This window comes from Colias philodice, chromosome 11 (assembly GCF_061535455.1).
Source record: "Colias philodice isolate Cphi_HAF_F1 chromosome 11, ilColPhil1 Martin Lab GWU primary, whole genome shotgun sequence".
Lineage (NCBI taxonomy): Eukaryota > Metazoa > Arthropoda > Insecta > Lepidoptera > Pieridae > Colias > Colias philodice.
Window position 1 is genome coordinate 8,796,603 of NC_143096.1, and position 14,494 is coordinate 8,811,096.

At 33.9% G+C, this 14,494-nt stretch overlaps 1 protein-coding gene across 1 annotated transcript; it reads left to right on the forward strand.

The window, feature by feature from the left end:
* On the forward strand, nucleotides 1-14,081 carry LOC149484774 (poly [ADP-ribose] polymerase 1-like). The gene is made up of 20 exons (XM_089701043.1): nucleotides 1-299; nucleotides 689-827; nucleotides 961-1,112; nucleotides 1,208-1,389; nucleotides 1,731-1,929; nucleotides 4,544-4,646; nucleotides 4,780-4,954; nucleotides 5,674-5,893; nucleotides 6,084-6,191; nucleotides 6,918-7,029; nucleotides 7,370-7,532; nucleotides 7,869-8,025; nucleotides 8,108-8,266; nucleotides 9,136-9,272; nucleotides 9,385-9,521; nucleotides 10,259-10,422; nucleotides 11,720-11,840; nucleotides 12,251-12,410; nucleotides 12,730-12,921; nucleotides 13,933-14,081. The coding sequence occupies exons 1-20, from the start codon at nucleotides 195-197 to the stop codon at nucleotides 14,003-14,005; spliced, it is 2,958 nt and encodes a 985-aa protein (XP_089557169.1). The 5' UTR covers nucleotides 1-194; the 3' UTR covers nucleotides 14,006-14,081.
* Nucleotides 14,082-14,494: the final 413 nt, after the last annotated feature.

The window sequence follows — 14,494 nt, forward strand, 5'->3', positions numbered from 1 at the left end:
TCAAACATGGGTGTCAAATTGTCAATGTCAAAAAATGTTTTGGCAAAATTGGCGCTAATTTTGTAGTAGCTATAATAAAATTATAAAAATAATATAACGTTCTAATTTTTCTAATCGGATTATACTTGGTTCGAAAAACCTATTCGCGTTTAAAAAGTATTGTGTACAGTTGTTTTTTATATAATACCTATCTAATGTTTAAATACCAAATTGACTACGCCAAGAGTAGTCGGTCAGAATGTAAATCGTGCAAAAAAAAGATTCTCAGCAATGAATTAAGGATTGCCTATGTCTTTAAGGTAATGTTAATCAAAAATAAATAACTGCTTACTGCAAGTATATTTGGGTGATCAAACAAAAACACGGGCGCGGTAGTACCGTCTATTTCATTACACCTCACGAATTTCAGCTTAATCTATCTTTATTATTGGTAAAGTAGAGGTGAAGACTGATTGATTTTTAATATTTCCTTTTTATTTGACCTACATTTTAAGTGACAGATTCGTCTAGTACATTCAATTTCATAAGTTATATACTTCGTAAGTTAACTCGACACCCATTATCAAAATTTTAACATGTCTAAATGTCTTCATGTATTTACATCCTAATTATTCTTAATATGAACTTGAGAGTTAATGGTGTTATATATATTTTAAATGTAATGGCCAGAAAACTTTATCTGTTTCAGACAAAAGGGTTTTTTCAGCCACGTTGGAATCATGAAAGATGTTTTTTCAAAAACGGCAAACGCTTTGCACACTTTAGTGAATTTGAGAATTTTAACACTCTTCAGCCTCAAGATCAGATAAGAATTAAAGAGAACTTAGGTATTGTTTCTGTTTATTTTTTTACTAAGCTTAATCTCATTGATCCTGTAGTATATTGAATGCTTTTTATTGTAATTTGTTATATGCTATAAACATCTGTAACGCACATGATTAATATTTTGTAACTTTGCAGTTGATCCTAATGAGCAAAATAGTAATTGTGAAAATGATGAACGAAAAATTGTGCTCGATGATAGAGAGAAAGCTATTCTATCAGAGTTTTCTATAGAAAAAAGTAAAACGTCCACTGCTTCTTGTAGGATATGCGGCTTAAGAATAATTAAGGTATTTACATAGTTTGTGTGATTTTATGCATGGCTGTTTATGGATAACAACTTTCTTTATTGAATTATTTATAAAGTACTGAATGTTACTTTTAGGATGACCTGAGGATTGCCAAAGTAGAATATTCAGTGAGGTATGGTGAAACACCTCAATTCCATCATTTGTCATGCTTTTCAAATATAAGAAGCGACTTCAAATTTTCTGTGGGAGGGGAATATATGCCAGGATTTGAATTGTTGTCTGAAGCAGATAAAGAAAATGTCAAAGATTACATAAGGTAAATATATTTCATTTTAAGTTTTAGGTAAAGTTGTAACAAACATTCTATTATGTTAGAAACGAACTACGTCGCGCTGTTTCACCCGGCGAATGAAACCGCGGATAAAATCAATTATTTCGATAGTTTCATCCAAATCTGTCCAATAATTTTTTCGTAAATGAGTAACAAACATACATCCATCCTCACAAACTTTAGCATTGATAATATCTTCAAAGAACGCGATAGTCGTTCTATCAAATAGCAGATTCAACCAGATGACGGCGATATGTACATTATATTATTGGAAGTTGGTAGTCGAGTTTAACACATTTAATTTATTGGAAATTTTTCTTTCCTAGACCACATGTACAAAAACCAACCATGAAGCATAAGATTGTGCCCGAGCAGAACACTCTGCGGCGCGGCAACGACGAGGAAATAAGACTGCAAAATGAAACCTTTCACAAACATAAGAGAGCTTTACGTGCATTATCTAAAAATGAATTGGAAAATTTATGTCAAAGGAATGATACGAAATTTTTGAAAGGAACTGAAGAGGTAATTTCTTTGTTATCATAAACTAGCTGCGCTTCGCGGTTTCACCCGCGTGGCTCCGCTCCTGTTGATCTTAGCGTATTGATATATAGGCTACTAGGTTTCCGCCCGCGGCTTCGCCCGCGCAGTCAAAGAAAAACCCGCATAGTTCCCGTCACCGTGGGATTTCCGGATTGCGTCATTTTCCCGGGATAAAAAGTAGCCTATGTCCTTTCTCGGGTATCAAAATATCTCCATACCAAATTTCATGAAAATTGGTTCAGTAGTTTAGGCGTGATTGAGTAACAGACAGACAGACAGAGTTACTTTCACATTTATAATATTAGTATGGATAGCCCTCCTCGATAAAGGAGCTATCTATCACCGAAAGAATTTTTCAAATGGGACCAGTAGTTCTCAGGCACTACTGGTCCGATTAGCATGTTCAAACAAACAAACAAACTCTTCAGATTTATAATATTAGTATAGATTAATAAGCAACTTGCCAAGCCCAGACTAATATTTTCTATGTTTAACATAAGTCGTAATATTTATACAATACTAGGTTTCCGCCCGCGGCTTCGCCCGCGCAGTCCAAGAAAAACCCGCATATTTCCCGTTCCCGTTGGATTTCCGGGATCGTGTCATTTTCCCGGGATAAAAAATAGCATGTCCTTTCTCGGGTATCAAAATATCTCCATACCAAATTTCATGAAAATTGGTTCAGTAGTTTAGGCGCGATTGAGTAACAGACAGACAGACAGAGTTACTTTCGCATTTATAATATTAGTATGGATAATATCCAGACGTGTTGGTTATCTTTAGTCTGCCATTTGAACATTTATTGATTGAAAATATTTTTAACTGCTCCCATTTTGAATACCAAAGTTTAACAAATTTATTCTCGTCATCTCTTAATTATTGGTTCTGACATTATTGTTGGTTTCGTGGAAATGTTAAGGTTATTTGAGTTATTGACGAAGCTGGGCCGGGGCAACCTTGTAAAGTAAATTGGAATATAATGTAAGAGGGTTAGAACTTAGAACATAAAATATTTACCTAAATGTTTGCATGACTAGCTAATGTCTGACTTTGTATTCTTTAAACATTTTCCATAACAAAGGAAGAACATTTACTTGTAATGTTTGTTTTCTTCTTGTGAAAGTTCTATCCAACTTCAGCCAGCAAAAGATGTATGAAGCTTACACACAAGCGTTAACATGAATTTATGAAGTTAATACAAAGTAATAATTAATATTAAAACAGCTTGATCATGCATATAATTATACCTGCACCAAGTGACTAGGATTTTGCTGTTATGAGAGTTTATTTAGGTACCTACTAAATTAGAAAAAAAAAGCTTGGTTATCTTGTTCTTTATTCCTGTGCACGTCATCAAAATATTCAACAACTAGCGGTCCGCCCCGGTTTCGCCCGTGGTACATATTTCGCAATAAAAGTTAGCCTATGTTCTTTCTCAGGGTCTAAAGTGTGCCAAATTTCATCAAAATCGGTCCAGTAGTTTATGCGTGAAAACCATACATATATACATAATTAAAAACCTTTCCTCTTTATAATATTAGTATAGAAGTATAGGTCTACCAGAATCTGATGGCATATTTATATTTACGAAATAAAAGATTTTCATATGGCAATTTTATTTGACAACTATCAAATTGGTTGTCAAATTATTTGTCTTCTTTGCAATTGATGAATAATTTTTAGGATTTTGTCTAAAAAATCTTCGAAAATGTCGAAAAAGCCGCTGCGATCACAAGCAAGAGGTGTTGTTTATAATGTGTATAGAAAAACATTCGATGCAGAAGCGTCAAACACATCATAATTTTCAATTTTGAATATTTTATTGGTAAATTGGACTTACCCGTTTTGATACTTAAAATAAAAAATATTATAAGTAGGTAATTATAATATTGTTTGTTGATTACAATATAATTTTATGAAAACTTATTACAGGAGTTTCCAATACGGCTATTCGTCAAGTCCAAGCTGTCCAAGTCAATTTTATAATGTGTGTGTCTTTAATTCTTACGAAAATAAACATAGTTTTATTTTATTTTATAAAAAATTTTTAGCAATCTAGTTTTGATCTGCATTATCATTACATCCATATTTTTACATGGCATAATGATAATGAATATACAAATATAGGTATGTGTAAATAATACATAATATGTATTACATATATAAAAGTAATATGTATATTATACATGTAAGTATGTACCTACATAATATTAAGTGAATATCTCATTATTAAGTACAGTATTGTTCACTTATGTAATGTGCCTAATGATGTTGAGGACAAAATAAAAAATAAGCAGTATCAAGATCGTTCAGTCCATTTTCCCTAGGGTTGCACACTCAAAATTTTGATTTCCCAATTTGCCATCAGACTCTGGTTTACCTATATAGATATTGTTTTGCGACATAAACATAAATATAATATTATTTTAGTTAATAATTTTTGATTTTTTTTGTATTACGTATTATAAAACCTATTATTTTGGAGACTTTGGATAAGATTGCGTCAATATGTGGATAAAATGTTAGCTTTTTGTCAATACTAACATTCGTATTCGTATATTAGAATATATTTATATATTTTGGTTTCGTTTTCTAGCTATTAAACTTGCTGGCGGATTGTATGACGTTCGGCGTATTACATAGGTGTCCGGAATGCCTGGGACAGTTACAGCTTAGAACTTCGAATTACGAATGTACAGGTGAGATTTATTATTTTTTATTTTATTACTTTTGTTGTTTGAAACAACTAAAAAAATTCACAAATGTAAATATTTATTTATCAGTGAAAATTGTTACCTGAGTAATAAAATATGATATAAATAAAATTTACAGGTCATCGCGATGAATGGGGCTCGTGTAAATATCAAACTAGGAAACCTCGCAGGAAATTGATGGAAATTCCGCTGGAATTGCTAAAGTATGCAGCCTTTGGGGATTATGTGCCAACCTTAGGAGAAAGAATATTCAACGAACGACTGATAGAAATACCTCCACAGCAGCCAAAGAAGTTAGTTTAATAGATACAGATCTATATTTTCGTTACTTTTCAAAACTCATTAAGGTATTGAATCATAGACTATACACTTATTGTCGATTGTCTATGAAATGTGACGTCACTTTGAATCGCATTCCTAGTGGTTGTGACCAATGCACAATTGTTAAGACGATTATTCAATGTTCAACCCATCTACCCTCATTTCGCTTACAGTCTTTGTGACTATTGCGATTTGTTATCAACTGACTACCTACATCAATTATTCAGTTTTGCAGTTATTTGGCAATGCTTATTACGTTTAAATTAATATTCAAACTTATTTTATTTTCTAACAATTGTTTTTTGGATTATTTTATCTTTTTTTTTCTCTTGTGCTATGCCATAAACTTCTGACATTCCCTTCCCTACCAGGAGGCCCGGCAGAGATTGCTGTGTAGCGTGCCTTTTGTGTATTTTTTAAAGTGTTTATTTACTTTGTATAAGAGCTGCTTTCCATAAAGAAATATAAATAAATATTTAAAAAAAGACGTGTGGCACTCGGGGACTGCTGCGGTAAAGCTATTGCATAGCATGCCTTCAAGCCACACCTCCGTGCCCGTCGGAGTGGGGAGCGTGAGGTTTTTCGTTACGCAATTTCTGGATTCGGTCCCCGCGCTCAAGGCCCGCGATAGAAGCTATGCAATAGCTTAAAACACTATACCATACCAATGTACCATCAAAACAAATTCCAGGCCAAGAACAATACTCGTGCACGCGCCACTAAAGAACGTGCAGTTCTACATACACGGTCTGAAAGCGGAGCAGAAGGAGACGATCAAGCGTCGCATACTACGGCTCGGGGGGCTCGTTACCAGCCAGCTGGTGCAGACTGTAGCCGCGGTAGTTTCCACACCGGATGCGCTGAACAAGGGCTCAAGTGTGGTGGAAAAGATCGAGATTGGCGGCATTCATGTGAGATTTTGATAATTTACTAGCTGTGCGTTGTAGTCTAACTAGTTGAATGTTTTTTTGAAGAAAATGTGTTTGAAAAATAAATGTAACATGTTAATCAACATACACACGTTCGCGTTTTTAATATTAGTATGGAATGTTGTATGGAACTAATTATGCCACTTACACTTGAAATTTTTTTTATTCCCAGGTAATTGAAGAAAAGTATCTGGATGAAATTGAATCTACTCCTAGTATGGAAATAATTGGTGCGCTGTCTCTCATTAAGAAACATAATATCGCGGATTGGGCTTTTGATGTAAGTTTTTTTTTTAATAAAGCTTGACAACAAGTTTGTGATTTATCAATTTATATAAAAGAAATCATTTTATAAAGCTTAAAGAAGAGCTATTTTTCTTCCGAAAATCCTGCTTATATTGGTAATGCATTTTGAATGTATGCAACGAGTTAGTAGTACGCATTTTTGAAAACGCTGTTATATTCAAAAAATATTTTTATGGATTGTAACATATTATTTTAGTGAACTGTATTTTGAACTTTTGCACGCCTCATAAGCGAAGCGTTGAGGTGGGTACTACTGTCACTTCGCGCAAAACATCTAATTTTTCAAACTTAAAATGTCTTTATGTATCATACATTGCACTTGTAAGATAATACATACACACACATATTAAGAAAAAACACTATTTTTAACGTTCATGATATTTTTGATGTCATTTTTGTTATTTAAACTAGTTAAAAAACAGTTTAAAAAAGTTCTGTCTTGGACGTCCGTGTGTCTGTATGTGCGGAGGATTTTCTTGTTAACACGATAGCGACCGAAATACTTTACTAATCGAGTCTTTTTTTTCTCTTACGCTTGAGTATGCTCAGGAATAGAACCCTTTCATTTTTCAGGGTCTGATTCGATGTGGTTTAATTGTTATTAAATAAACAAAAATAATAATTAATAAAAAATAATTATTAAAAAAAATTATGAGGCGTGCACTTTTGGATTTTCCAAACTATTTTTTATATTCTTTAGGTTCTATCTCGGGTACCGCAAGACGTCATTGAAGGCAAGCAAGTAAAGGTGTCAGGAAATATGTATTCGGCTAAAACGGCCGATACTGATATTGCAACCACCAAAGTTAAGGGTGAGTTTACGTATAAAAGATTGCGTCAATATTTAATTCAACTTTAACGTTAATACTTCGGCGATGGTCTAAAAAGGTTTGAAGTCTATTATCTTAAAATAAAATCTATAAACATAAGGTATCGTTGGACAGTTCTTTTTTTAAACCTGAGGTTTCATATGACATTGAAATGAGCGGGACAAAAATCAAAGGAGAGATGTGAGCCAGTGCCACTTATACAGTAAGAGATGTTATGTTAAAAAATGACTGTGTAAGTGAAAAATACTAATTCAATACCTATGTGTTTAATAGTTATAGTTATAGTATATATTAGGTTTTTCTTTATACTATTTATTTATAGATGGGGTGCCAGTTTTGTGCATCCAGGGGCTGGAACAAGTGGCGCATGTATACAGAGATGACGAACCATTCACCGCGACCCTTAACCGAACAGACCTGAACTCTAAGTTTTGTGCCAACCTCAGTTGTACCATACAGTTGCTAGAAGCTGATTATTCTAAACGGTAAATAATATGCTATATAAATAAAAAAAGCTTCTGATGATCTGATAATATCAACTGTTTGTTAATAATCAGACGTTCATATTTACAAAATTGCCATTTATTTATTATAATCTTATTTATAAATTATAAATTACTAGCTGTCCTCCGTGGTTTCACACGCATCACTCCGCTCCTGTTGGTCTTAGCGTGATGATATATAGCCTATAGCCTGCCTCGATAAATCATCTAAAGAATTTTTCAATTCGGACTAGTAGTTCCTGAGATTAGCGCGTTCAAACAAACAAACTCTTTAGCTTTATGATATTAGTATAGATTGTGGAAATGCCCTTCCAACAGGTACTGGGTTGTTAAGAGGACGGGTGAAACTGGTTCCCAACCTTTCTTAACTGTGAAAGAGTTTGAGGATGACTTAAGCGGAGCTAAGGAATTATTTGAAAAGGAATTTTTCAAGAAGACGGGGAACACGTGGAGTTCAAGGCATCAATTTCAGAAGGTTATCAAATATAGTTATCTATTGTTGATTATGCAGTACACGTACTAGTTAATATATTTTTAACATTTTTCTTTTTTCTTAGAAACATGGTAAATACGATTTGGTGCAATTGGCTAATCTGAACAAAACAATTCCTGTACTACTCATGGATAGCCAAAGCTCTCTACCAGTTACATTACAGAAACTGATGATTTTGCTCTTCGATATCAACATCATTAATAAAACAATAGCAGATATTGATGTAAGTGTAAAGAGTTAATATATCTACAATACTAACGGATACTTAACTTAACTAACCAGAAAAAATTCGATCACGAGGCGGAACTTTCGCGCCATTCCGGGGCCTGACCAACTCGGCCACTCGTGACCCGCCATAGTGTTCGAATTTTTTCTATTCTTTATAAATTTATATTTATAAAGCATTTGAATGCCATAAAACCCAAAATATCAATTTCAACTAACCTACCTTACAGGTATTAAGTTTCAAGAAGTGATGATATGAAGACTAACGTTATTATGATTTATCCATAAAGCATACATAATGATTTCTGCTAAGTTTGTGACTCGATCGAGATTGAGCATTTTATCCAATATGTTAATGCAAACTAAAATTAACAACAATATGAGATGTTAATTTATGCTCGTTATTGTCCTAGTTATTGCTGATAATTAATCATTCAAATTTCTGCAGGTGCAGTGAAGACAGTAAAAATTCGACCTTTTTTTCAAAATTTGCGGAAATACAATAAGTAATACGAACACGTGATTTCTTGTAAGCATTCTAGTAGTTAGACAAACATAGTGTGGGATTTTAATGGTGTTTAATATTTACACATTGAGGATAACACATATGTGTATAAATAACCCTGTAGTTTTTTTAATATATTTCGCTTGTATACTTTGTGCCCCGATCAATTATCCTATTGTAAATACCCAAAACACATTGTTAAGGGTGCCTTTATCCCAAAGTATTTTGTGCATTCCTACTCCTAGTAGAACTTATAGTGACCAATTAGGTAGTATAGATTGGGTGTTGGGTTTTTGTAGTAAAATATATGTAAGTACTTCATTTTTGAAATGTTTTATAATTTTTGATTGCTATTTATTCAGGTGGATTCGAGCAAAATGCCCTTAGGTGTCCTTGCTGATGAACAGATCAGAGCGGGATATGAGACCTTATTGCATTTATTTCTTCTAGTCCAAAAGGGAAAAGTCAGCTATAATAGGATTAAAGATCTCTCTAATAAGTAAGTTCTTTTTATTTTTTCTTTTGTGCCTGTGTAATTGAATCTACTCAAAAATTCACTGATATTCTGCTCGCTCCATCGAGCCTGAAATAAATATCATTTTTGATTGCAGATTCTATACGAAGATACCACATAAGGGAACAGAAAAAGATTTAGTGGTTCTGAGTAGCATGGAGTTAATTAATTCCAAATTTGAGATGCTATTCAACTTGCGGAACACTCACTTATCGTATAAATTATTAGAAGAAGGTAATTTATGTTTTATAAGTTTTGTGAAGTAATCCATACTAATATTATAAATGTGAAAGTAACTCTGTCTGTCTGTCTGTTACTCAATCACGCCTTAACTACTGAACCAATTTGCATGAAATTTGGTATAGAGATAGTTTGATACCCGAGAAAGGACATAGGATAGGTTTTATCCCGGAAATCCTACGGGAACGGGTTTTTCTTTGAAAACGCGGGCGAAGCCGAGGGCGGAAAGCTAGTGTTTTATATTTATATGTTTTATAAGTACAGTAGGCGCTTGCTAATCCGGCACCGGCGATTTTTCCTCTATGCCGGATTGTCGGAAATGCCGGATTATCGAATTAGTATAGGAAATAAGACTTCATATTTAAAATAAGTAAGTACAGTTCAGTTTAAAATACGTAAGTTGAATTTATTATAAAAAAATACATAAATTAATTAAAATATTAATTAAATAAGTATTAAAATTACATATTAGGTTCATCATTTGTGACGTTTTCGTTCAGTAATCCGGCGTTCAGCTATGTAAAATGCCGGATTATAGAGCGGGCTCTCTGAGTCCCGAAGTGCCGGACTACTGAGCGTGCCGGATTGGCGAGCGCCGGATTATCGCGCGCCTACTGTATTATTTTGCTGATAGGTATATAAGTGGAAACAATTTTTGTAATGGTCTCCAATCTTGTCACACTTCAAAGATCTTTTTTTCATTGATCTATTTTTTATTTATACTTATTTAGAAATGGACGCGTCTGTCAATAGAATGGAAACATACTACCATAGACTGAACACAGAAATCGTTACGTTGGACAGAGATTCTAAAGAATTCAATATGATATTGGAATACTTTACAAACACTCAATCAGAAATACACTTGAATACCTTTAAGATGCACATTGAAGAGGTGAGTCTAAAAAAATTTAAATTGTCTCTTTCTTCCAGTTTAGCTTGCTTTCATAATATGTGACTATTAATATAATAATAATAATAATATTTTCGACGTCATAAAGGCCTACGAAATAAACAAAAAAAACCTATCACGCAATACAAAAACAAATGAATATCATTTGGTAACCGTCGTATTACGTTTTTTAACTTGTCTTGTTGGCCTTATAGATCCACTTAGAATCATGCTTGTCGTTACACTTATAAGAGTCACATGTATCTTATATTGGAAGAACCCAGTCTTTACAACCATTTAATGTAACGGCGCCGCGTATTTCCAAACTATACAAGGCCAGCACGCAACGGTGTGAAACTAATCACGTATAGTTTGGAAATAACTTTTTTACAAAGTTCTTCCCATCTATACAACAGCAGTACGCAAATACTCGCGTATACTTTGTAGTGAAGTAAGTAAGAATAGCGTTCCAAAACATACAGCGCCAGTACGCATACGGACTAATCGTGTATGTTTCGGAGTAAGCGCGGCGTTTTTCCATTGCTCGCGTTTATATTATTGTATTGCCTTTTTTAAATCTATTATTACAATGCATACACGAATGTTGCATACTGATCGTGTATAGTTTGTATCGTGGATGCTTGCGTCTTCGTTCCCGACTATACTACACGACTTACTTACAATTTACAATAGTGCTAAAAGTAAAAATCTAATAAGTCCAGAAGAAGACGGTTGCGAGGCGACGGAGCCCCGCTTTGCGGGGCTCCTATTTTTTTGTAGTTTTTGTGTAGTTAAAGTTAAAAACACGAACCTAACCTAACCCACATTATCTGTTACCTACCCCTTATCTGTTACCTATTTATTTGCCTAAGCTTACATAATAATATTTTTATTCCATATTTTACTGAATCAAAAATAATCAAGGAGAATAAAAGTAGATAGATATAGCTGTACAAATATATGAATACCTGTTTATTTATTATTTCGTTCAAGTGTAAGTAGTGTAGTATATTTGCGTACTGATCGTGTATAGTTTGGAACGAAGACGCAAGCATCCGCATTACAAAGTATACGCGATCAGTACGCAAAATGCGTGTATATATTGTAATCACAGACTTAAAAACAGCATTACAATATATACACGGGCAGTTTCCTATGGTTGCGTTCTGGCTATGTATAGTTTGGAAAGACGCAACGTCGCACTATTAATAATACATTCATTAATATTGTTTGTGTACATTTTGGAGTCATTTAACATTTTTAACATGTATTGCATATTAATCCAGTTCTGGTTATTCAGATATTTATAGTGGAACGGGAAGGTGAGAAGGAGCGCTATGAGCCTTACAAATCATTGCACAATAGGAAACTGTTATGGCACGGGTCGCGGCTCTCTAACATTGCTGCTATACTTCATAAAGGTTATTTTAATGTTAAAACTTTTTATATCTAACATATTTTTTTATATATAACATTTTTGTATCAAACTCTTTCATTTATCCTTATCATGAAAAAATAAAATTACAAGGCGTAATTTTAACGGATTATAGTCGGTTTTATTCACATTGTGAAAAACAATATTTTGAAAATATTTGAATGCAGATTCTTTCTTTTAATTTTTTTTGTACAAATTAATATCTATAGCATTAAGACTGCAGAGTGCTAACCCTCGATGGTATTACAAAAATCCATCATGTATCAAGAACCTAAACTAGAATCTCTCGAAATCAATTATAGTCAACGTTCACCCCTTTTCTTCCCTTTTTTTCCCTTGTCTATGGTATCAGACTGCATTATAAATATTGTTTTTAAACACGTAAAACTTGCAAAGGTCTCCGCATAGCACCACCAGGGGTGCCAGTAACAGGCTACATGTTCGGCAAAGGGATATACTTCGCGGACGTAGTGACGAAATCCGCACAATACATACACGCTACTGCGGACCATCCCAGTGGCGTGCTTCTGTTGTGCGAAGTGGCGCTTGGTAATATGTAAGTTACATGTGCTTGAAAATATCCTCAACTTAGACTAAGACAGGAACTGTACTTTAATTTCAACAATTATGTATTTAAGCTTGCTGGAGTTAAATGAAGTTTCTAAATATTATATTAATCGTAGAAATCTTCCTTGGTCATAATTTATAGTTTATTTTACAAATTATATATTTTATAATTATAATATATGTGTACATACTTCGTAATTGTTAATTTGATAAGTCGAACTGCGATAAAACTTCAACTAGTCCATAATAACATTCAGGAACATTCAAATGAATACTAATCAAAAATTTATATATCCTTTTTCCAACAGGAAGAAATGCTACACCAAAGAATACGTTACAAAATTGCCAGATGACACCCAGTCAGTTTGGGGAGTCGGTTGTATTCAACCAGACCCCTCGCGCGCCATCACTTTACAAGATGGCACCATTGTACCTCTTGGCAATATTGTAACGAACGACGATGTTCTCTCTGCGCAAGGTGGTGAACTTGTACACAATGAGTATCCTTTTTGTGAAAATGTTTTAGAATAAAAGCTTGTCTTCACAGTACAGTATAATTTTAAAAAGTAACATTCTTTAATGTCTCCCGTTACCTTATTTTAGATTCTGAAATATAATAAACAGTTCATTTTATCTACAAGTAAGTTGATCTAAATTTGAGGGAAAATAGCTTGCCTAAACCAGTATTCATGTGTGGAATACTGCTGCCACCTCTGGGCAGGCACTGCCAAATGCCACCTTGATATTTTGGATGCGATGGAAAGACGAGCCAAAAGGATTATAGGTGACGACCGTTTATGCGAAAACCGCCTTCAGAGTCTTGGTCATCGCCGCAAAGTTGCCAGTCTTTCGGTGTTCTATCGCCTACACTTCGGCGAATGTGCAACTGAATTACACAGCCTCATCCCTGCTTCTCCTTTTTTCCAACGAACATCTAGGCGCACGGCAGGAATCAGGATACCATCCCTACTTAGTGGAAATGCCGACTGCTCGCACAGCACGCTTTGCGTCTTCTTTTCTAGTGCGAACTGCAAAGGAGTGGAATTCCCTGCCGGAATTTGTCTTTCCGGAAAATTACAACTTGGGTTCCTTCAAGAGACGAGTTAATAGGCACCTTCTAGGTAGACGTGACTTACCATCTTAGACTGCGTTACCGCTTTCCAACAGGCGGGACTGCGGTCAAACGTCCGCCTATCACAAATAAAAAAAAAAAAAAAAAAAGTAGGAAAGCTCATTTCGCGCGATTCAAATGCCTTGTTAAATTGGATGTCTGAATATCATTGTTAGCTGAACAAGGCCGTTTAATAAATGGGCTAGGCTCTTAATTAAACGTCTGATTAAGAAACAAGGCTGTGACATAATTATTACATATATCTCTGAACTAATGGACAACTGGAATCTTATATTAAGATCGTCTCCATTTTGTTGGCGTTACCAAAATACTTACCAATTTTTTTGCACGTAATTAACTATTCATGTTATTTTATTTATTTTCTTAACAAATAAACCAGATTTATTGTCTACAATGAAGCTCAAGTCACAATCAAATATTTGCTACAGTTAACTTTTGATGTATGTACGTGAAAAAATATTATTTACAACATTCTGTATTTACTCTTGTAATCCATTTTTTTTTATTTATAATAAAATTAATATAAATGGCTCTTGTTTTTTTTTTTACCTTACGTCTTATGTTCCTTGCATGAAAGGCTAGATTGTCAAGTGAACGTGAGAGTTTGGATAAAATCGATAAAATTGTGAATCGCAGTTTGTCAAAACTTTATAAAATTAGTTAGGAGCAGTATTTAAATCCTAAATCGTTTGAAATAATAAGACTCAGTATTAAGAATCATATTTATAGATTTAAAACTGAATACAACGAATCTCAGAGAACTATGACTCGTTCCTAATAATATGTTCTCACTGCCGCTGTGCCAGGCTTAGGCCTAAGAGCATTAAAGTTGGTTTAATGCTCTAAGCGCTGTGCCTATATAATAATAAGCCTATAAATTGTTCAAATATTTCTCATTACACTTACAGAATTTAATAGATATTATTTCCTCATAAAATGGC